Source organism: Drosophila novamexicana, unplaced genomic scaffold, assembly GCF_003285875.2.
Source record: "Drosophila novamexicana strain 15010-1031.04,08,12 unplaced genomic scaffold, DnovRS2.1 tig00000608-arrow-arrow-pilon, whole genome shotgun sequence".
In the NCBI taxonomy this organism is placed as follows: domain Eukaryota; kingdom Metazoa; phylum Arthropoda; class Insecta; order Diptera; family Drosophilidae; genus Drosophila; species Drosophila novamexicana.
The window spans coordinates 32,104-58,429 of record NW_020824813.1 but is presented as its reverse complement, the minus strand read 5'-3'; the positions used below and the strand labels follow the sequence as shown (position 1 = coordinate 58,429).

Below are 26,326 nucleotides of genomic sequence, written 5' to 3'. Positions count from 1 at the left end.
AATATATGCAGTATTTTATGAATAATAACAATTAAATAAGTAGAATTAACTCTTGTATTCAATTGTTTTACTGTATTGCATCATGGAAATTATAGCTTGCGTAAATAGACATACTAGCGGATATAGCCTTGCAGGTAAAACGTTTTTTGCTAAAACTATGGAAAATTGAAATCTACCCATCCTGATCTCCACTTCTATTTAAAAATATTTTTTAAGTACTTAGAATAGAGAACCGAGTGTTGGATTTAACAGTTTCCGCTTATGTAAGAAGCTAACGGATAAACATTTGATTATTAAACCTTTGACCATCATTTGCCGCATTTGAACGTATCTAATAAATTCTCACAAATATCTTTAAAAATGATTTTGACAGTTATCGGATGCTAAGCAAAAAACTTTCATACAACTGATTTTCGCTAGTCAACCACTGTTGTGGTGGGAATGTCGCAAATCGCGGAACCACGTGCGCATTAAGTTCTTATGTAGAGCTTTGAAAATAAGTTTTAAGCATATGCATGGATTATAAGGTAAACATAAAAGTACCATATAAACGTTTTTCGCGTTTTTCCACACATGCGGGTTGAATTTCCCGGAACCCCGTCAATGCATGCTCCTTCATCACATAAATTAACTACAGTGAACATTTCAGCTTTCTATCTCTTATGGTATGGGCTTTGCGTTGATCACCAATCAGTCAGTCAGTCAGGACATGTGCGTGGCAGCAGCAAATTGATAGTCAATAACTATCACTTATAAATTTTCAATTATAAATTGATATTTTCATCTAGAAAACTTTATACAGCAAATAATTCAAATGTGGAAATTTGATGCTCACATAGGGAACTCGTAATGTAATTAAAATTATTAAAAAAACGAGAAAGAAAGAAGATCTAATACCCTTGCAGACCCATAATGCTTATAGTGCTTTGTCCGTATCTAAGAAGCACAGGGAAAATAGTTAATGACGAGTTTGGGCAAGATATCTTGAAAAACAAAATGTTTTGTTAAACAACTGCTATGCTATATGATATAGTGGTACGATCTTAATAGGATTTTGCATATATATGAGGAGTAAAGTAAAACCTATAAATGCCGAGTTTGGTCAAGATATCTTGATAAACAATATGTTTTTTCATACAAAAACTTAATTTTCGACCGATCGTTCCTATGGCAGCTATATAATATAGTGGTCCGATTCAGCTGGTTTTCACATATGTGCTGCGTGCAGCAGAAAGACGGACTTCTGCAAAATTTCATTAAGATAGCTTTAAAACTGAGAGACTAGTTCGCATAGAAACGGACAGACGGAAAGACGGACAGACGGACAGAAGGACATGGCTATATCGACTCGGCTGTTGATGCTGATCAAGAATATATATACTTTATGGGGTCGGAGATGTCTCCTTCTATGCGTTACATGTCACGACAAAATTATAATACCCTCTGCAAGGGTATAAAAAGATTCACTCTTAACACCGAATTGACAAAAGAAAAGCGAAGGCACATACATCAGTAATGTGTAAAAACTCTCTACTATTAAGGTATTAATTATCTTTAAGTTCTGTTTTTATTCTATGAGGCATTAGTTATGTAAATTTCAAAAATGTATGTATAGAACTAATATTATTCTTTTATGAGTACAGATTATCCAATATATGTGTAATCAGCTGTTTTAGTTTCTTCAATTAAATACAATTAAAAAATATGTTTATATTATCATCAAAAGTTTATAATATTTTGTTGGTTAATTTTATATCTTCTAATTATTTCAAATCTGATTTATCCTTAAAGCATTTGGGATAAATAGACATTCAGGTTTAATTAATCGACATATAAGAATTTTTTGAAATTTAACTTTCATGCAATTCTCTATCTAAACTTCGAATAACTTAACTTTTTTGATAAAGTTCACTTAACATACAGAAAACTTTTTAAGAAAACGATTTTCATTTACGCAATTTGTATCCATTTAGAAATAAGAGAATTAATATAAAATTATTTGCTTTACTTTTATTAAAAGCAAACAATTAAAATAAACTATTAAAATAATATTCAAAGCCTGTATTTTCACAATTTTTTTAAGACGCGTTTTCATTCCTATAAGTACGAAACGTGTTAAATGGAAAAGCTTCTCTGTCTAATATAGTACAGAGCGCTTTTGAGTTTGTTCCAGTTCCGTTTTTCGATGCAACTCTGTTTATCTAGAAGAAGAAACAGATTCACTGAGAATTAAGTCTTGCTATTGAATAGTGCATCTATTGCATGCATTTAAAAAGGTTAAATCGAAATCAATTCTAATGAAGAAATAATAAATACGAGACTAACAGCATGCAAATTAATGTGTTCTCCAACTTTTATAGTTTTCTTACCGTAGGTTTGGCTGGGAACAAGAAGGCGATACTTCGGCTGTCAAAGGGTATGTTGAATTTAAATAGAATATTTTAAGTTCATCAAATTATAATTGCATTCTGATTTCATTGTTGTTCGTAAAAGTATCCCAGCTCGTTAAAGTCCTGCTCGCCTTCTCAGCTTCCTCCAAAATATTGTGATAGTTATAATAACAACATGAGTAAGTCTCCAGCAAAGGATCCTGAAGAGGGATCCTCTAGCAGTGGCGACGAAAATAGCAGCGGCAGCGACAGCAGCAGCAGTGGCAGTGGCAGTCGCAGCGGCAGTCGCAGCAGCAGCTACAGCGATGGTAGCCGCAAGATTTTCTTGGTCCAGGCCAAGCCAGCTTACCCTGAGAAGCTGGAAAATGCTGATGCCAATTGTAATGCCTTGGTCCAGCCAGTAGCCGCCGAGCCGGACGATCGTGAGGCGAAACTTGAAGAGATGGTTGAGCAGGTTGAAAAGTATTGCAAGGATAAGTATCAGAGTAGACTGTCCGCAGAGTTCAAGACTGAGCTACCAACAATTGATGGTAATTTGGTAAGTGATCTCGACCGGGTATTGCGTATGCCACATTTTATGCCCGTCGAGCCGAAAGCCTACGAGGCGCATACCTTTCAGGACGCTCTGCGCCCAGAAGATCTCAACGACCGGGAGGCTCGTGACGCATTTATTACCAAACTGATGACCACTGTGCGCTGGCGCGAGTGCCAGGATAAGACAACCGGCGCGCTCTACAAGGAGTCCAACGCGCGCATCGTGCGCTGGTCCGATGGCTCGGAAACCTTTCACGTTGGCGGCGAGGCTTTCGATGTTGTGAACCATCCCATGCCCGCAGGGCAGAATCAGCTATATGTGCGCCAGGGCAGTTACTATCATATGCAGGGCCCCATCAAGGATAAGCTGTCGCTGCGGCCCAAACTGGAGTCAAGCTTTGGCCAAAGTCATGTGCAGGGTTTGCGCAAACTTGCATTCTATAAGCCAGTCAATAGCTGTGTAAAGGTACTCATGGATCTTAGCACCAATCCAGCGCTCGATCGCGAGCGCAAAGTCAAGGAGGAGCAGGCTCAGGAACGCAAAGAGAAATCAGACAAGCGTCGCGAGCAAAAGAATCAACGCAAGCCCAGGGTGAAGCCCATGCGGCACTGCACGGCTGATGATACCGATATGGAGACATCTCTACAGACAAATGAAACCGAAGGCGATCGTAATCTCGATGAACAGGATGACAATCCGAATCCTGTGGCTGTGCTGCCTGAAGTCAAACGTGCTCCAGGCATACGCACGAATCGCAACACAGACATTAAGCCAACAAAGTACGAAGATGGAAGCGACGACGATGATGAGGATGAGGAGGATCAGAATAATCCGGCAAAAAAAGGAGAATCTGTAGAACAAGCGAAATTAAAACCCGAGTCCAATACGAAATCGTTTGCAAAACAACTCAAACCCAAACTTAAGCGCAAACAAGCAATCCTTAGTGATTCCGAATAAATTTAACACAATTCCCAATATTCAAATGCGGTTTCAGTAATTACAATTGCATTTTAGGCACTGCAGTCGGAGCAGGCTCTTCCTTCTGCTGTTTATTTATAAACCTGACTAGCACTTGCTGCAAACGTTCCTTGCGTTTTGTCACCTTTGCCTTAATTAGTAGGTCGCTACAGGCATATTTGTAATAATGCAACTAGTATATATTAGGTGCAACATCACCCTTTTGTCCGGCAAATGATGTCAGATATGCAACACTGCCACACCTCAAAGCTGTTAATCTCTGGGGAAGGCAATAAGTGCCAGGTTTGGGAATGCTCAACGGAAGTCTACCCTCAGTTACTTATCTGCATATAGTTTGGCAAATATAAGTACATATATATTAAATATTGTTATAAATCTTTCCAGAGAAAATGTAACTTACACGTAATTTCCTCGTATTTTGATTCATTATTAAAAAGCAAATATATTTATATGTAAAATTGGACATAATTTAATTCTAAATTATTTTCTTGTTCTTTATCCAATATTGTGTCTATGAGTCTAAATCATTATATTCTCAACCAAAATAACCAAGCTTTAAATCTAACAGATAATATTGTAGCACTAAGGTCTAAAAGAGTGCATATTCTCGATCTCCCAGATAGATAAATAAGTAGAACAACTTTACATACAAATTAACTAAAATATAATAGTAGGTTTCACTGGGTTCCTTTTAATTTTAAGCATAGCTAACTAAATTTTCTTATTGTCTTAAGACAGAGTGAATATAAATAAAATGTAAAAAAAAAAAAATATTCTATGATTTTATTTTTTATTTTTATTATTATTATTATTATTATTATTATTATTATTATTATTATTATTATTATTATTATTATTATTATTATTATTATTATTGCGTTTGAATATATATTTTTAAAAGGTAACCGTTTTTCTCCAGTACTATACCTGATTTAATATTTATGTATATTAATATTTATATATATACTTATGTATATATTGTTTGGGCCATGCATTGCATTGAAACGTAATTGCGCCTTAGTCGAAGCGGGCTATAAACTAAACTATCTCCGATTTATGTTGCTCTTAGCCAGGAATTTGAAATTGGGCGGCACAGGTCCTGCTGGCTGGACAGAGGCGGATGTGAGTATTGATTGCATAGGTTGACTGTCCTTTGCATTAATGCAATAAGTGCAGCTGCTGTAAATTTAACTTGATTATGTGTTTATTAGCAAACAATTAACACCAGTGCAACAGCAGGCGAGCAATGACATTGTAATAGCATTTCTACCTGCACATGCAAGAATTTGAGTTCGAGATAGGTTGGCAATGTTTGATATTGCTTTTGCCAGCTAGCTCGATTGTTGCCTGCTGACTGAATTTCTTATTGTTTGCCTAATAATGCAAGCGCAATTAACCCCGAAGATACCAGCTCACATTGGCAAAGGGCTCGCCGCAAAGCTAAGTGACAGTTGTTGCCTCAGACTGTTTATTTGTTATACCATATATAATGCTGATGATTACTGTTATCTTTATATTCAGAAACATTCATTTATTAAAAGCTGTAGATTGTTGGAATAGGCGTATAACACTAAGTTGCCATAAATTATTTATGTGTGGTAATAAATAACTTATTTTAAAGTTGTTTAAGAGAAAATACTATATGACCATTTGTTAAATCATTTTTAAAAATTGATTTCAATATTCAAGGGCTTAACTAGAAAGGGTTTTATCAATTACTATAATTGTTGACCATTATGTAGCAAACCTCCTAGCCTATTTAACGCGACAGTTTTATCTTTTTGTCCATACTATTTGCATTCTTATTGGTCAGCCTGATGACCCTGATGGTCGTAAGGCGCAAATAAGTGGCACTTATTAAACCAGCAACACATTCACATACAAATATTTTGTAAACCTCAGCAAACACAGTTACACTCCGGCGCACTTAAATTTATTTAAAGTTCATGACCCATTCACCAATAATATGTAATTATATACATATATATATATATATATATATATATATGTGGAGCATCGATAATAAGGACATTTTTTGTATGCTGCGTTGGTTATGGGGACAATTCGCTCTTTTGGGGACTGACCTTAAAATTTTTAGGACTGGAATGTCTCTTTTGGGGACTTTTCATAATTCTTCATAATTCTTAGTTCTTAGAAGAAACCTAAGGGTTAATAAAAATAACAATACCTTTTCTTAACATTATCCAACCAGCACTTTGCCTGTACCTCAAATACTATAATTTTTATATTATCTTAAAGTTGGTCCACTTTATGGCGAGAAGATTTTTCGGGAACACAGATTTTAAATGCGTTTGCTGACATCTGCATAACTATGATGTAATCTGATTAGGTTTATTTTGCATGCATTTGATCATTAAAAAAGAACAAAACACAATTCGTACGCTAGTTCTCCCATAATATATGTTTTTTACTAATATGTATATATCCTCATTTGGTCGATGTGGCAACTCTACGAAATGAAAATGAAATGAAACAAACTCCATTTAGGGTAACGTGTTTTATGGGGACTCAGTTCCCGAAATACTCTCAGTATATAACACAAAAATTGTTCGTTATAATGTACTTTATATATAAGGTAAGTTTTAGGGACAAAAACGCAACGTGTATTATAAGGACACAGGAACGATGAGATTTGGTCCAGTTCACACTTCAATTTAGTAAATAACAGTCAAATAGCTGTCCCCAAAAACATACTGATTTTATATAAATATAGAGACTCATATATAGAGGTTATGAGGACTAGGGAACAGTGAATTTCGATAAAACTCACTAAACTAAATAAATATAACGCGAAACCACATAAGACTCAGCAATATTTTATTAAATTTATACATTTTAAATTTAGTGGCAGACTGGCTTAATTGAAATTAAGAGTCAAATTTATTTTGAATGTAGTTTTGGATCACTTTAGGTTAAAGTAAAATTAATAATGTGAATTAACATAAATGACGTTATTAAATACATGCATTTAAAATGAATTTTTTTTTAATTCCAAAATTTTTTAACATAAATTAATATTAATATACGAAAAAGTATAATCCACTTATTTTAAATATGGTCAACATATTTATTATTTAATCTATTTGCGGAGTTCCTTGATTTAGCCTTGCGCTGATTATCTATCCATGTTTTTACTTGCGCCGGTGTCCTACATTTTAGATATGTAGAATTATTTATAACTGTGTTGCATTGATTAAGTGACGGCAATCCTTTAAGCGACAACAGGTCGCCAAAAGCCTGGTATATTTCTTCACGCTCTTCATTCGACCACCGGTTTCTTATCGTTTTTCCAAATGATGATCCTGTTAAATAATAGAGTTTAATACAATTTAGTGTGAAAAAGAATAACGTTTTAGTAATATAGAAAAATATTAAAAACTTTGCAGTCGGTTGCAACCGTCGCAATACTCAATCATAGACCAATAACAGATTAATACAGCCTACCAGAACAATTTATTAGGTGATATCAATTTTAAACATTCGCCACGCACCCAGTCAATCGTAGGCAAACTAATTTTTATCGATCTTCAGAGTAGTCCATCAATAGTATTCATGAAAAAGTTAGTCAAGCTCTAAGATTCTGTAAGATTTGCGATTGTGCAATTTAAAACGATTTTTAGGATTTACAACGCCCCCAGTGGTCGTCATTATATAATTGTAGCACTTTACCTATCGTGGATATATACGTGTATATATTTCAAGCCCAAAGTTTCTAACTTCAATGGGCCCGCAAAATAAGCACGATATATTTTTTCACTTTGCGAATGAGGATAAATAGGACAGACTAATCGCAATGCATGTAAGCACGTGACAAAAATATGTAGGTTGCAATTCAATACTCACTACTTGGACGCTTTCCTTTTGCATTGGATTTTTCTACAATTTCATCATCGGAAATATTAAATTCGCTTTCTGATCGCTGTTCAGAATAATCTGATTCCGAATCCTCTAAAGGATCATCTGCAAAATACATTTTAAGTATAATGTAAAAACATTGACAATAGGGCTTATTGGATAAGTAATTATTAGATAAGTTAAAATATTATATTCTACACAATAACTACACTTAGTATCACTCACAACCTTGATGAATATATTTACTCACTTTCTTTTAACTGATCAAGGGCTACTGTGTTTTCATCCTCAACATTATTTCCAAGAGCTGCCATAAGCATCTGGGATACTTCGGCAATCTCCGCTACTGTTACAGGGATTCTGTAGATTTCTTTGTGTATATCTTTATGATGACCCATAAAATTGGCAAGCCTATCAATTTGGACATCTTCGACGTTAAGCATCGATGTATAGGTAGCTAAATGCTTTCGAAGCATCGTTCCCCTTAAGGCCCCTGGGCAGCGAGCCCCACACTCCAGGGCAAATCTTTTTAGAATGGGGCAAGCCCGTACATACTGCTTTGCTAAAGGCTTGGCGTTAGGCACGCTAAATATGTAATCATTATTTTTCTTAACACCAGCTCTTTTACGATATTTAAGAATAGTTTCAATACAATACTTGTCAAACGGTGTGAGCAGCACTGGCACAGTTCGATTTAGTTTTCCACGGATAGTCAACCTTGTGTATTTTTGAGCAATTTCTCTAGTTTCTTTCGTGAGACGGTCGAAGTTTTCTTTATCCACATTTTCATCGATGGCGTGGCCTGTTAGATAGTTCTCAATTGTTAGTCTTTCAATTTCACCAGCTCTACGGCGGTTAAAAATTTGAAGGCCAATTAGTGTGCTTTGTATTAACGATGTCCATGACAAAAAATCAAACTTAATTTTCAGCACACTAAGAGAATTTTCAGACTTTTTTATCACATAATCAAAAAGTTTTTTGATGTCTTCTTTACATGGTAAGATAGTTGGTAGAGCTCTCTTTTTCTTTGACTGATCTTCTATAGCTTTTTTGTTTATAAAAAGAGGGATTTCGGTTTCCCATAGAACAAGAAAATCTTTAATTATTTTTTTTTTTTCATGATTTTGTGTTTTTATGCAATGAGTCCATAATATTTTTGCGCACTTTTTAATTAAAGTTGTAAGGTTCGTTGCGACTGAAGGTGTTTTAAAAAACAACAAAGAAGAGTCCCACTGAGCCACTTTTCTGATACAAGATATCATTAAATCCAAATGTTTGGGATTAATGGCGTCTTTAAGTTCCTGTATCTCATTGGGTTCAGATTTTTTTATTTCACATAATAGTCTGCTTAGCAATCTCATGTTTGCTCTGATCATATCGTACTGAAGTTCGCCGTGCTTCATAGATTCTGCGTTTGCGAATAAAACAATCAATTCATCATATATCAGATTCCGAGAAATTGGATCATCATTTAAAACAGGCATTATTTTTGTGCGCACAACGTCGTTTGCACTTTTATGCATAAAGCCGGTTTTGGAGCGACCTTGTTTAAGCAAGTCACGAGTTCCTTTCTTATGATCGCTGCCTTTGCAATTATTAATATGACTTCGTATTGTGCTTTTGGGAAAAAATCCAGAACATCCCTTGCAACATATGAAATCAACAACTTCATTTTTAGAATTAACTCGCTTTTGACGGGGCACGATTAGAGTTCCATTATTTAACGATGCATCGATATTATGGATATAATCACCATTTTTTCTAATTTCATCAATAAGTAATCTCCGAGTTTTGTCATTTTTCGGCAGGCATATGAATTTTTGTACTTGCGGCTCATTTTTATGAACAAGCTGCAAGTGACGAGCGAATTTTGTTTGCAACTTATTGCAAAATAAGCAAAAATGTTTCTTACAATTTTTTTGGGTTTTCGCAGTTTGAATAATCAAATCCCTGACATCACTTAGTGGAGTTTCAGTTGTGTAAGTAAAAACTTGTTTATTGGTTGAATTATTTAAAATGCTGGACTGGTTAGTTATATCCGGAGTATAACTGGAATCGAATCCATGAGTGGAATCTGGACAGTTAGTATTAAGCGATTGAAATGTATCATTTATCGTTGAATGATTTTGATTTTTTGCCGATGAATCTAGCCTATCATAGCCAAATTCGTTAAGTAGTTCCAAAGATCTTCTATTAGTCGATGAATTTTTAGTTGTATTGATAAATTCTTCGGATGCATCTATTTGAATATATTTAATAATAAATATATAACGAGGAATCCATATTAATTATTACTGGACATAATTCAATATTTTAAGTAAATATTTCGTATCTAATATAGTAGCACCAGGAGCTGTGCCTATATACATATTTAAGAACATTTATTTTACTTAACTTTCAGACCTGTAAGGATGTGATAGTATGACATAGTGTATACCTCCACTTCACTTGCAGTTAATTAATCATTCGGATGTGTCTCTATTACATCTTATATTTTAATGTATACAATTATTTTTATATTACGTTAAGCAGAATGAACGTTATTAAAAAATGTATATCTGTACTGATCATGATAAGCATTTTATTTATATATAGATAAATATTTATATTTTTCATTACCTTTACTAGAAACATATTAATATGAGACGAGAACAAGACAGCTGATAGGAACACAAACTAGCTGGAACGAACACGAATCAGTTAACAAACTATAAATTGGGTGATGTCAAGTATATAAAGTTAGCATTAGTAAATAAATATTAAAATTAGCAAAAAACGGTTTAGATATGTCGGGAGGCATATAGCTTAAAAGAGAATATACTAATCCAAGTAACGCAATGACGGATTGTTTCTTTGATATAGTAATTTTATGATAAGTTAATCAGATCTTACCAATATGAAAAATTTTTAATTCATAACATATAAGGTATTGAATCTTTTAATGTATATCTTCAGATTCTGGCTTTGAAACTGTGCTAATCAAAATTATACACATTTAACGCTTAAAATTGTGAAGGATTGCATTTATTTGCTGTGTCACTATTTGACTTATCTTTAAAAGTCAAATTTAACATTAGAATTTTAAACGGACATTAATATTGCAAGTACTGGATTTATCTTCATTCGTTGCTGATTCACTTTCATTTAATTTAGTGCCTGCTTCTAGTGTCTATAAATATTTTAGGTATAAGGGAAAGTTTCCTTTCATTTTTGTTTCATAATTTTGTGTTTAATTGCAATGAGTCCATAATATTTTTGCTTACTCTTTTATTAAAGTTGTAAGGTTCGTTGCGACTGAAGGTGTTTTTAAAAAAAACTTCGAAGAACTGAGCAACTTTTCTGATACAAGATATTAAATCCAAATGTTTGGGATAAATGGCGTCTTTAAGTTCCTATATCTCATTGGAATCCGATTTTTTATTTCATGTAATAGTCTGCTTATCAATTTCATTTTTGCTCTGATCATATCGTACTGAAGGTCGCCGTGCTTCATAGAGTCTACGTTTGCAAATAAAATAACGTCACTTGCACTTTTATGCATTGGGCAGGTTTTAGATCGACCTTGTTTAAGCAAGTCACGAGTTCGTTTTTTATGTTCGCTGCCGTTGCAATTATTTATGACTCCGCATTGTGGTTTTGGGGAAAAATCCAGAACATCCCTTGCAACATTTGACAAAATATTAGTCTTTAGAGTTAACTGGCTTTTGACAGGGCATGATTAGAGTTTCGTTATTTAATTATGCATCGATATTATCGATTTTATCGCTATTTTTCCAAATCTCAATAATAAGTTATCTGCTAATTATATCATTTTTCAAGGGTCATAAAAATGTTTTTACTTGCAGCTAATTATTATGTACGAACTGCAAGTGACGAGCTAATTTTGTTTGTAATTTATTACAGAAAAAGCAAAAATAAAAGTTACAATTTTTTGGGTTTTCGCAGTTGGAATAATCAAATCCCTTACATCACTTAGTGGAGTTACAGTTGTGTACGTTGAACCTTTTTTTTTGTTGGAACACTTTATATAGTGCTGGACTTACTTAACTACTTGGGTGGAACGTAGATAATTAGTACCAAGCGATTGATATGTATAGAATGCTTTTGCTTTTTTGATGGTGAGACTGGCCAACAAGAGGCCAGGCAAGGGATAAGTATTTTATTTATACATTTATTTCTTTTACATATTAATATAAGACGGACACAAGACAGCTGAATCAAACACATAATAGCTGGAGCAAACACAAAACAGGTAAGAATCCATAAGGTGAGTATTCTCAAGTATATAAAGTTAGCTTTAGTTAAAATATACAAATATATATAAATAATATAAATAATATATAATAAGGATGTACGTCAGAAGGCATATGGCGTACAAGAGAATATTCTAATTTAAGAAATGTAATGACAAATTGTGTATATTATATAGTATTTTTATGATAATTTCCTCAGATGTTGCCAATATGATTAACTCATAATACAATTTAAGACTGAACACTCAATAATAAATATATCACAATATATAACTCTGCCAGAAATTTTATGCAAATGATTTTTTATTTAGTCCTATTGGGCTTAATTTACTTATTTGCATACATACCGAAAGCTTCAAATTGGCCCGGGTTGCACTTATTTGTTGTGTCACTTTCTAAATTAAAGTCTGCTACTGGCGCGCCTTTAAAAGACAATGTTAATTAATTAATTTTAATATGACGTTAGTGTTTTACTTACTGGATTTATCTTCGTTAGTTGTTGATTCACTTTCACTGAACTTAGTGGCTGCTTCTAGTAATTCTATAAATATTTTATGTATTATTAATTTAAAAGTAACAAAATTGTTATATATGTACACACCATTATTAAGTTTCTGACATTGCTTCTCCAATATTTCTCGATCTTCTAAAGAAATATAAGAACATATACATACAAATACATATAATTATTGAAGGGAGAAATGTCAAGCCCAACTTACCATTCGAATCAATAATTTCCGCTTCAAAACTGCCTTTGCTGAATTTTGCAATGCAAATTTTACACCCTTCGTCTATTTTAATTTTTTTTTTTGGCAATACATAATATTGCTCGCACTTAATTAAGAAATACATCCTCTCGCACGCTTTCCAGAAATTTAATGGCGCCAAGTTTTCGAGCTACGCGACGAGTCAACACACGACAAGTCAAGTCATTTCTGTAAATATACTTTTAAGGCAGCTCTGCACTATCAAATTGAATACTCGAAACGCGTTCATTTTGCTCGTTTGATGGTAATCGATATTTATGCAATTAAAATAAGAGTAAAATAAGATGTGAGAAATATATTTGATTGATGATGGATGGTGATCACGAAAGCGGTCATAAAGAATAACTGCTAGCGGAAATAACTGTTTTAATTGGGAAAAAAATTAAGCCCTTTTTTTGTTAATAGATTCTTATTTTCATGCTACTATCGATATCTTACTTACATGTGAAGCAAGGTTTGTATTACGTCATAATACAAATAGAAAATACATTTTACTCTTCATGCATTATTATTAAACATTTCATGTTGCTTAATTAAACTAAGTTAATAATAAAAATTACCTATAGATGCCCGATTAATTGTAAGCATTTTTAACTAAAGACTCTAACTTAAAAATACGTTTTACATATATGGGCCTTGTACGTGATTTGAGTTAATAAAAAAACCAAGCTTATAAATAAAAAATTTGTTTTATTTTTTTATACTAAAATCACGTACAAATATATTTATAACAAAATTTTATTAGGTAAGAGTCGATAGTTAAATTTTCTTACGATAACTTGACTTTGGTCAAGATATCTTGAAAAAAAAAATTATTTTTTCTTACAACTTAATTATCGACCAATCGTTCCTCTAGCAATTATATGTTATAATGTTGCTTAATTAAACAAAGTTAATAATAATGCTTATATTTATAAAATACATGTTTGTCTAAATTACCGATATATGCTCGATTAATTGTAAGAAAATTTACCTAAAGACTCAATAAAATATATTTTAAATATATTTGGGCATTTTATGTATTCTGAGTTTATTGAAAAATAAAACAAATATTTTATGTGTAGGCCTTGTTATACCCTTGAAGAGGGTATTATAATTTTGTCGTGAAATATGTAACGCATAGAAGAAGACATCTCCGACCCCATAAAGTATATATATTCTTGATCAGTATCAACAGCCCAGTCGATATTGCCATGTCCGCCTGTTCGTCTGTCTGTTTCTATGAGAACTAGTCTTTCCGTTTTGAAACTATTTTTATGAAACTTTGCAAAAGTTCCTCTTTCTTATGCACGCAGAACATATGTTAAAACAAGTAAGAGGCTCTAGTCGGAAGCTCCCGACTAGGGAATACCCTAAACCATCTTCTTTCGACACAGTAAAGGGGAGGGGGTGATATATATAAAACGAAAAGATACTTGATATATACATTCTATTCTGCAAGCTACGAGTCAATTTGGGGACTATAGCTCTTATTATTTGCCCAATTTTCTCAAAAAATCAGACTTCGATATCGATTTTTATCGATTACATGGAAACGCGGCATGTTATTGAATATCGGAAACAAACTCGATCTGCGCGGGACCTAGGAGGTCCAACAGCAAAAAATTTCAAATCTCTAGCTCTTACAGGTTCTGAGATCCTTGCGTTCATACATACGGACGGACGAACAGACAGACGGGCATGGCTAGATCGACTCGGCTATTGATGCTGATCAAGAATATATATACTTTATAGGCTCGGAGATGCTTCCTTCTGCCTGTTACACACCATAGGAAATATCGGTCGAAAATTACGTTGTTGTATGGAAAACATTTTTGTTGTTCAAGATATCTTGACAAAACTCGGCACCTATTAGTTTGACTAACTCCTCCTCAAAATCATGTTAACATAGGAACATTTTAACATATAGCAGCCATGGGGACGATCGGTCGAAAACTAAGTTGTTGTATGACAAATTTTTTCGTATTTTAAAATATCTTGACCAAACTCGGCACTTATTAGTTATACTATACTCCTCATATATACGCAAAATCATGTCAACATCGGACCATTTTAACGTATAATTGCTAGAGGAACGATTGGTCGATAATTAAGTTGTAAGAAAAAATAATTTTTTTTTTTCAAGATATCTTGACCAAAGTCAAGTTATCGTAAGAAAATTTAACTATCGACTCTTACCTAATAAAATTTTGTTATAAATATATTTGTACGTGATTTTAGTATAAAAAAATAAAACAAATTTTTTATTTATAAGCTTGGTTTTTTTATTAACTCAAATCACGTACAAGGCCCATATATGTAAAACGTATTTTTAAGTTAGAGTCTTTAGTTAAAAATGCTTACAATTAATCGGGCATCTATAGGTAATTTAGTGAAATAATTATTTAATATTTATAAGCATTATTATTAACTTAGTTTAATTAAGCAACATGAAATGTTTAATAATAATGCATGAAGAGTAAAATGTATTTTCTATTTGTATTATGACGTAATACAAACCTTGCTTCACATGTAAGTAAGATATCGATAGTAGCATGAAAATAAGAATCTATTAACAAAAAATGGGCTTAATTTTTTTCCCAATTAAAACAGTTATTTCCGCTAGCAGTTATTCTTTATGACCGCTTTCGTGATCACCATCCATCATCAATCAAATATATTTCTCACATCTTATTTTACTCTTATTTTAATTGCATAAATATCGATTACCATTAAACGAGCAAAATGAACGCGTTTCGAGTATTCAATTTGATAGTGCAGAGCTGCCTTAAAAGTATATTTACAGAAATGACTTGACTTGTCGTGTGTTGACTCGTCGCGTAGCTCGAAAACTTGGCGCCATTAAATTTCTGGAAAGCGTGCGAGAGGATGTATTTCTTAATTAAGTGCGAGCAATATTATGTATTGCCAAAAAAAAAAATTAAAATAGACGAAGGGTGTAAAATTTGCATTGCAAAATTCAGCAAAGGCAGTTTTGAAGCGGAAATTATTGATTCGAATGGTAAGTTGGGCTTGACATTTCTCCCTTCAATAATTATATGTATTTGTATGTATATGTTCTTATATTTCTTTAGAAGATCGAGAAATATTGGAGAAGCAATGTCAGAAACTTAATAATGGTGTGTACATATATAACAATTTTGTTACTTTTAAATTAATAATACATAAAATATTTATAGAATTACTAGAAGCAGCCACTAAGTTCAGTGAAAGTGAATCAACAACTAACGAAGATAAATCCAGTAAGTAAAACACTAACGTCATATTAAAATTAATTAATTAACATTGTCTTTTAAAGGCGCGCCAGTAGCAGACTTTAATTTAGAAAGTGACACAACAAATAAGTGCAACCCGGGCCAATTTGAAGCTTTCGGTATGTATGCAAATAAGTAAATTAAGCCCAATAGGACTAAATAAAAAATCATTTGCATAAAATTTCTGGCAGAGTTATATATTGTGATATATTTATTATTGAGTGTTCAGTCTTAAATTGTATTATGAGTTAATCATATTGGCAACATCTGAGGAAATTATCATAAAAATACTATATAATATACACAATTTGTCATTACATTTCTTAAATTAGAATATTCTCTTGTACGCCATATGCCTTCTGACGTACATCCTTATTATATATTATTTATATTATTTATATATATTTGTATATTTTAACTAAAGCTAACTTTATATACTTGAGAATACTCACCTTATGGATTCTTACCTGTTTTGTGTTTGCTCCAGCTATTATGTGTTTGATTCAGCTGTCTTGTGTCCGTCTTATATTAATATGTAAAAGAAATAAATGTATAAATAAAATACTTATCCCTTGCCTGGCCTCTTGTTGGCCAGTCTCACCATCAAAAAAGCAAAAGCATTCTATACATATCAATCGCTTGGTACTAATTATCTACGTTCCACCCAAGTAGTTGATTCCAACTATACTGCGGATATAAGTAAGTCCAGCACTATATAAAGTGTTCCAACACAAAAAAGGTTCAACGTACACAACTGTAACTCCACTAAGTGATGTAAGGGATTTGATTATTCCAACTGCGAAAACCCAAAAAATTGTAACTTTTATTTTTGCTTTTTCTGTAATAAATTACAAACAAAATTAGCTCGTCACTTGCAGTTCGTACATAATAATTAGCTGCAAGTAAAAACATTTTTATGACCCTTGAAAAATGATATAATTAGCAGATAACTTATTATTGAGATTTGGAAAAATAGCGATAAAATCGATAATATCGATGCATAATTAAATAACGAAACTCTAATCATGCCCTGTCAAAAGCCAGTTAACTCTAAAGACTAATATTTTGTCAAATGTTGCAAGGGATGTTCTGGATTTTTCCCCAAAACCACAATGCGGAGTCATAAATAATTGCAACGGCAGCGAACATAAAAAACGAACTCGTGACTTGCTTAAACAAGGTCGATCTAAAACCTGCCCAATGCATAAAAGTGCAAGTGACGTTATTTTATTTGCAAACGTAGACTCTATGAAGCACGGCGACCTTCAGTACGATATGATCAGAGCAAAAATGAAATTGATAAGCAGACTATTACATGAAATAAAAAATCGGATTCCAATGAGATATAGGAACTTAAAGACGCCATTTATCCCAAACATTTGGATTTAATATCTTGTATCAGAAAAGTTGCTCAGTTCTTCGAAGTTTTTTTTAAAAACACCTTCAGTCGCAACGAACCTTACAACTTTAATAAAAGAGTAAGCAAAAATATTATGGACTCATTGCAATTAAACACAAAATTATGAAACAAAAATGAAAGGAAACTTTCCCTTATACCTAAAATATTTATAGACACTAGAAGCAGGCACTAAATTAAATGAAAGTGAATCAGCAACGAATGAAGATAAATCCAGTACTTGCAATATTAACGTCCGTTTAAAATTCTAATGTTAAATTTGACTTTTAAAGATAAGTCAAATAGTGACACAGCAAATAAATGCAATCCTTCACAATTTTAAGCGTTAAATGTGTATAATTTTGATTAGCACAGTTTCAAAGCCAGAATCTGAAGATATACATTAAAAGATTCAATACCTTATATGTTATGAATTAAAAATTTTTCATATTGGTAAGATCTGATTAACTTATCATAAAATTACTATATCAAAGAAACAATCCGTCATTGCGTTACTTGGATTAGTATATTCTCTTTTAAGCTATATGCCTCCCGACATATCTAAACCGTTTTTTGCTAATTTTAATATTTATTTACTAATGCTAACTTTATATACTTGACATCACCCAATTTATAGTTTGTTAACTGATTCGTGTTCGTTCCAGCTAGTTTGTGTTCCTATCAGCTGTCTTGTTCTCGTCTCATATTAATATGTTTCTAGTAAAGGTAATGAAAAATATAAATATTTATCTATATATAAATAAAATGCTTATCATGATCAGTACAGATATACATTTTTTAATAACGTTCATTCTGCTTAACGTAATATAAAAATAATTGTATACATTAAAATATAAGATGTAATAGAGACACATCCGAATGATTAATTAACTGCAAGTGAAGTGGAGGTATACACTATGTCATACTATCACATCCTTACAGGTCTGAAAGTTAAGTAAAATAAATGTTCTTAAATATGTATATAGGCACAGCTCCTGGTGCTACTATATTAGATACGAAATATTTACTTAAAATATTGAATTATGTCCAGTAATAATTAATATGGATTCCTCGTTATATATTTATTATTAAATATATTCAAATAGATGCATCCGAAGAATTTATCAATACAACTAAAAATTCATCGACTAATAGAAGATCTTTGGAACTACTTAACGAATTTGGCTATGATAGGCTAGATTCATCGGCAAAAAATCAAAATCATTCAACGATAAATGATACATTTCAATCGCTTAATACTAACTGTCCAGATTCCACTCATGGATTCGATTCCAGTTATACTCCGGATATAACTAACCAGTCCAGCATTTTAAATAATTCAACCAATAAACAAGTTTTTACTTACACAACTGAAACTCCACTAAGTGATGTCAGGGATTTGATTATTCAAACTGCGAAAACCCAAAAAAATTGTAAGAAACATTTTTGCTTATTTTGCAATAAGTTGCAAACAAAATTCGCTCGTCACTTGCAGCTTGTTCATAAAAATGAGCCGCAAGTACAAAAATTCATATGCCTGCCGAAAAATGACAAAACTCGGAGATTACTTATTGATGAAATTAGAAAAAATGGTGATTATATCCATAATATCGATGCATCGTTAAATAATGGAACTCTAATCGTGCCCCGTCAAAAGCGAGTTAATTCTAAAAATGAAGTTGTTGATTTCATATGTTGCAAGGGATGTTCTGGATTTTTTCCCAAAAGCACAATACGAAGTCATATTAATAATTGCAAAGGCAGCGATCATAAGAAAGGAACTCGTGACTTGCTTAAACAAGGTCGCTCCAAAACCGGCTTTATGCATAAAAGTGCAAACGACGTTGTGCGCACAAAAATAATGCCTGTTTTAAATGATGATCCAATTTCTCGGAATCTGATATATGATGAATTGATTGTTTTATTCGCAAACGCAGAATCTATGAAGCACGGCGAACTTCAGTACGATATGATCAGAGCAAACATGAGATTGCTAAGCAGACTATTATGTGAAATAAAAAAATCTGAACCCAATGAGATACAGGAACTTAAAGACGCCATTAATCCCAAACATTTGGATTTAATGATATCTTGTATCAGAAAAGTGGCTCAGTGGGACTCTTCTTTGTTGTTTTTTAAAACACCTTCAGTCGCAACGAACCTTACAACTTTAATTAAAAAGTGCGCAAAAATATTATGGACTCATTGCATAAAAACACAAAATCATGAAAAAAAAAAAATAATTAAAGATTTTCTTGTTCTATGGGAAACCGAAATCCCTCTTTTTATAAACAAAAAAGCTATAGAAGATCAGTCAAAGAAAAAGAGAGCTCTACCAACTATCTTACCATGTAAAGAAGACATCAAAAAACTTTTTGATTATGTGATAAAAAAGTCTGAAAATTCTCTTAGTGTGCTGAAAATTAAGTTTGATTTTTTGTCATGGACATCGTTAATACAAAGCACACTAATTGGCCTTCAAATTTTTAACCGCCGTAGAGCTGGTGAAATTGAAAGACTAACAATTGAGAACTATCTAACAGGCCACGCCATCGATGAAAATGTGGATAAAGAAAACTTCGACCGTCTCACGAAAGAAACTAGAGAAATTGCTCAAAAATACACAAGGTTGACTATCCGTGGAAAACTAAATCGAACTGTGCCAGTGCTGCTCACACCGTTTGACAAGTATTGTATTGAAACTATTCTTAAATATCGTAAAAGAGCTGGTGTTAAGAAAAATAATGATTACATATTTAGCGTGCCTAACGCCAAGCCTTTAGCAAAGCAGTATGTACGGGCTTGCCCCATTCTAAAAAGATTTGCCCTGGAGTGTGGGGCTCGCTGCCCAGGGGCCTTAAGGGGAACGATGCTTCGAAAGCATTTAGCTACCTATACATCGATGCTTAACGTCGAAGATGTCCAAATTGATAGGCTTGCCAATTTTATGGGTCATCATAAAGATATACACAAAGAAATCTACAGAATCCCTGTAACAGTAGCGGAGATTGCCGAAGTATCCCAGATGCTTATGGCAGCTCTTGGAAATAATGTTGAGGATGAAAACACAGTAGCCCTTGATCAGTTAAAAGAAAGTGAGTAAATATATTCATCAAGGTTGTGAGTGATACTAAGTGTAGTTATTGTGTAGAATATAATATTTTAACTTATCTAATAATTACTTATCCAATAAGCCCTATTGTCAATGTTTTTACATTATACTTAAAATGTATTTTGCAGATGATCCTTTAGAGGATTCGGAATCAGATTATTCTGAACAGCGATCAGAAAGCGAATTTAATATTTCCGATGATGAAATTGTAGAAAAATCCAATGCAAAAGGAAAGCGTCCAAGTAGTGAGTATTGAATTGCAACCTACATATTTTTGTCACGTGCTTACATGCATTGCGATTAGTCTGTCCTATTTATCCTCATTCGCAAAGTGAAAAAATATATCGTGCTTATTTTGCGGGCCCATTGAAGTTAGAAACTTTGGGCTTGAAATATATACACGTATATATCCACGATAGGTAAAGTGCTACAATTATATAATGACGACCACTGGGGGCGTTGTAAATCCTAAAAATCGTTTTAAATTGCACAATCGCAAATCTTACAGAATCTTAGAGCTTGACTAACTTTTTCATGAATACTATTGATGGACTACTCTGAAGATCGATAAAAATTAGTTTGCCTACGATTGACTGGGTGCGTGGCGAATGTTTAAAATTGATATCACCTAATAAATTGTTCTGGTAGGCTGTATTAATCTGTTATTGGTCTATGATTGAGTATTGCGACGGTTGCAACCGACTGCAAAGTTTTTAATATTTTTCTATATTACTAAAACGTTATTCTTTTTCACACTAAATTGTATTAAACTCTATTATTTAACAGGATCATCATTTGGAAAAACGATAAGAAACCGGTGGTCGAATGAAGAGCGTGAAGAAATATACCAGGCTTTTGGCGACCTGTTGTCGCTTAAAGGATTGCCGTCACTTAATCAATGCAACACAGTTATAAATAATTCTACATATCTAAAATGTAGGACACCGGCGCAAGTAAAAACATGGATAGATAATCAGCGCAAGGCTAAATCAAGGAACTCCGCAAATAGATTAAATAATAAATATGTTGACCATATTTAAAATAAGTGGATTATACTTTTTCGTATATTAATATTAATTTATGTTAAAAAATTTTGGAATTAAAAAAAAATTCATTTTAAATGCATGTATTTAATAACGTCATTTATGTTAATTCACATTATTAATTTTACTTTAACCTAAAGTGATCCAAAACTACATTCAAAATAAATTTGACTCTTAATTTCAATTAAGCCAGTCTGCCACTAAATTTAAAATGTATAAATTTAATAAAATATTGCTGAGTCTTACGTGGTTTAGCGTTATATTTATTTAGTTTAGTGAGTTTTATCGAAATTCACTGTTCCCTAGTCCTCATAACCTCTATATATGAGTCTCTATATTTATATAAAATCAGTATGTTTTTGGGGACAGCTATTTGACTGTTATTTACTAAATTGAAGTGTGAACTGGACCAAATCTCATCGTTCCTGTGTCCTTATAATACACGTTGCTTATGCAAAAAGGTCTGCATATGGCAACCCTGCGTTTTTGTTCCTAAAACTGACCTTATATATAAAGTTCATTATACGGAAAATTTTTATGTTATATACTGAGAGTATTTCGGGAACTGAGTCCTCGTAAAACACGTTACATGGTGTGTACCCAAAATAATGGTTGTATATAAAATTTCTCATAAGTCACGAGGCTATGCTTCTAAGACCGTTAAAATTTCCCAGAGGTTAATTTAGAAGTTCCATCATGATTCCCCAAAGAGAAAACCCCCACTTTTTGGGGTCCCTGAAATCGATGCTCCACATATATATATATATATATATATATATATATATATTTATTTAAGTATATGCAAAACTTACTTTAGTCACGGTCTACATACCGTATAGTCATTAAATATTTGTGGACGGAGAAGCATATAATAAAATCAATGGCAACGACCGTTCGCAACAAATGGGTTTGAAATTCAAGCAACGAATTGGCAAAATTACATTAAATTTTCAGGCCGGCCAATTGGTCAAGTAATTAAAGTTATGGCCTTTAAAGCCAACGTAACACAAATGAGTCTCAGGATGTATATATGTGTGTTCATAAGATGCGGTAATGGGAGAGGCTCTGGGCCTAACCACGTTTCAGTTGTCAACGCTGCAATTTGACACAAACACTGACAAATACCCAAAAGAAGAAACCGCAAATCGTGTCCCTGTGTCTGACATATGATTTACAAATACATGCATACATCTATGTATTCACTTTGTGCTTTTCGCCCAAAAGCTTGAAATGCCATTCGCATTTTAGCTTTGTAGCGTTTTGGACGAGTTTGCAGTATAAAATAAGTAAGAAGATTCAAGTCGGGAGTGCTCGACTAGGAGATATTCTAAAGCAAGCAAAAATCATAGAGTTTTTGTAATCATGGTGGGAACCAGAGCAGGTATCCAAAAAGTTAAATAGTTTGGATTTGTAAACAAAAGCCCCATAACCTTTTTGAGGTTTCAAGCTCCTGTAAGGTACGTCCAGCGGGGGCACTAACTGCGTTAATACGTACTTATATCATTACATTAGCTATAATAGTTCCGGAGATCGATCCCTCTAGACATACAAGCAGACAGATAGACGGGAATGTCTACGTTAATTTGATTGTTCTTGGTGATCAAGAATATATGTTTTTTTTGGGGTCGAAGAATCCTTCTTTTGTCAATTACATTCATTTCATGTAATCTCAATGGTTATTGACATTTGTAGTGGGTTCAGGTTATAAATTGGGCGATACCCAAGTCACAAATTCGTAAAACTTTTCCAACATCCTATGGGTTCCGGGGTTTGCTCTAACACTCTTTTATTCTTTAAAGTAAGCTTATTGAGTGGGTCCTTGTCAATATTTTTGTTTGTTTATGGTAGTTATTTTAATTCCTTTCACATACGATTTAAAGCCACAGGCTTAGAAAATTGTTGCTGTTGTGTGTGTGCGCTTGTCTGTATGTCATGTATATTTGTTTAAACTAATGGTGTTAGGATCTGAACATTTTGGCTGACTACATGCACCCGTTGATCCAAAGGATTTAATGACTTTTTGTGCATTAAACTGACAGTGTTTTTCATGGACCTGTCATTGCGTGGGTACCGGGTGGGGAGTCGGTTAACTGACACGAAGACCATACATTTGGTACATATTTTATGGATGAATTTTTAAGTATATAAATATAAGTCTACTTTCTTTTAAATTTGAGTGGATCAGAGTCCTTTGCAGTTCGTCTGTGGCATTATTAAATATATTATCGGCATAAGGACGGTATAAAACTTAGACAAAAATACATACATCCACGTCTGCAGAATGCCGACAATTGTCAGCCAGCAAATGCCTTAAGTGTCCAGTGTGAGTTCTAGTTGCAGTTGCAGTTGCAGCTTGCGCCAGTTGAATGAAAAATTCAGTTTCACATTTTACTGTTTACGTTGTCGCAGGCAGTGTGGGCAGATTAAGGGAAACACAAGTTGGTCAGGATGTTGGTCAACTGCCAGAGCGCTGGGCCGACTGTGTGCAACTATGCGGACTGTTTGCTGAGCGCCAGCATAAGCAATTGTAACAGTTGGCCCTACGAACCTTGAGAACTGACCTTTTTCGCTCGCTTCCGTTTACGCTTCTGTCTCTGTCACCGTATCCGTTCTTTGCTCGGCGCCTCATATAGCAACGGTAATTACAAAACAAAAGTGCACACAATGGCAGGAAATCAGCCAGCCAAATGAGCTATACAAATAAATATGCTCTGATTACACGCACACCGCAGTAATCGTTGAATGTGTGGATGCTTCGTTGATTATCATGAAAGGAATCAGAAATCGAATGGTTTCCACATGCAATTAACATAAATTCTTCTATTTTATTTTTAATTTTTCGTATATTTATAGATAGGATTGTAGTTTTCTTTTTAATAGGAAATTTATTTGACCTCAGGCTACATTCTAATCGGCCGGTTAATTTCTTACATTTGTTAATTATGTATAATTAAAACAAAAAAGCAGAAAAAATTGTACAAAATTCTTATTAGGTTTTGGGTATTACTCTTATTTCTTATTTATTTTTGTGACGAGGATTTACCCTGTATTTTTAAAGCGTTGAGCTACTCGTCTTTTCGCCTCTGTGTCATTTCCCGTTAAGACAATCGTTTTATTTGGTTCGTCTGAATTTTTCATACACAACACATATATATTTAAATATAATCCAAGCTATTATAGAAAATATACCACATACGCCATGTTATGACAGCTCAAACTGCACACACAAATAGGCCAAAGCCAACCACAACACAGTTAATTTTTTTGTGGTCAACACAGTCAAAAGCGTTTGATTCATAAATAATTGATAGAACACACAAGCTCATGCAATGCCAAGCAAACGATAAGTGTTGATGAGTGGACGCGGCACACAACATAGATTTCCGCAGGCTATACACTCCGAGTCAAGTACAGATCCGCATAAGATCATACTGCGAGCTGAGCCCCATCAAAGTCGTCCCCGCAGGCGTTGTTGTCAAATTGATTCATTCAAGCGTATTCCTTGTATAATTTGGGCCATAACCGAAATTATAACGTTAAGGTGGAAGGGAAACTTTCGCCTGCGGCGAAACTTTGGTTTCGCACAATGTAGCACAATACGAAGGTTAGTTGAAAGGCAGAGCGGGCGAAGGACGTCGTGTGATTGGCACTCACGCATTTCCGCTTCCGGTCGTAATCAATTTATGTTCGCTTTTTATGAAGCTTTGTTGTTGTTTAGCCTTCGTTTTTAATTGATGAATAAATTTAATTGAACCTAATGGATTTTGTTGTGTTCCACTGTGTGGGACGTAAGACCCATTAGGCTGCACACAAAAACTAACGCCCACGGCGCAAGTACATTTAACCCTTGCCCCAAACACGCAATCTCTTCGAGTTTTATTTGTTACAAGTGCCAACTGCCATCGCGTTTTAATTGAATTTCAATTGATTGCAAAAATGTTCCATTTCATACCACAGCCAAATTTCATTTTAATTAATTAAAATTGATAACAATAACGGTTTTGCTTGAATAATAACTGCGCTAATGGAATTTGTATTCCTTCATAGCAGCTCTAATATATATTCTTGGGTATCAAGCTTTTAAATCTACACATTAAAATTGAAGAAATGTTATTTATATTGTTATAGGCTTTTGGAAATCCTTAGCCTACTAAGATAGAATTCGAGAATATAGTGTTTATGGAATTAACTCAATTTATAAATATTAAAAGCTTTTTCTGTAGGTAGTATATATATGTATATATATCAGGTCCGTGCCAAATTATGTAATAAATGCAAAAAAATTTTAAAAAAATGTTATTGAGTGTAGGAACACATATTATTACCAAATTATATATCATCATATAAACTGCTTGTCCTGATTGACTGATTAGTGATCAATGTACAGCCTACTATCCGATCGGCTTCAAACTCATTTTCAAAGATCTTTGTTCAAAATTATTGAGGGGGATTTCACACTTCTCCAAAAATGTATTCCTCCTTGGTGGAAATGGGGGTCAAAGATTTGGTGGTTGACGTTTCGCGAACAAAATCCTTTCCAAGGATCTATATGAAAAATCATTTGACACGTGTTTCACATTTTTCGCTGAATCAAAACATCCTCGGTAAAAAGTGCAATTCTTAAATATTTATATGAACTTGTAAGCTTTGTCCGATTTGCTTTAAACTTATTTTCAGATCTCTACATCAGAAGTTTATAAATATGTGTTTCAGCGATTTGGG

The 26,326-nt window shown here is 33.4% G+C and overlaps 1 protein-coding gene across 1 annotated transcript; it reads left to right on the top strand.

Annotated features, from left to right (window-relative positions):
- Positions 1-2,337: 2,337 nt before the first annotated feature.
- Positions 2,338-4,276, top strand: LOC115762547 (RNA polymerase-associated protein LEO1-like). Its single transcript, XM_030704820.1, has 2 exons — positions 2,338-2,416; positions 2,494-4,276. Exon 2 carries the CDS (start codon positions 2,566-2,568, stop codon positions 3,880-3,882), a length of 1,317 nt encoding a protein of 438 aa, XP_030560680.1. The 5' UTR covers positions 2,338-2,416; positions 2,494-2,565; the 3' UTR covers positions 3,883-4,276.
- The last annotated feature ends 22,050 nt before the right edge of the window (positions 4,277-26,326 follow it).

What these genes read in the sequence shown, in the direction of transcription:
- LOC115762547 (XM_030704820.1), top strand. Translation starts at nt 2,566, where the DNA reads ATGAGTAAGTCTCCAGCAAAGGATCCTGAAGAGGGATCCTCTAGCAGT.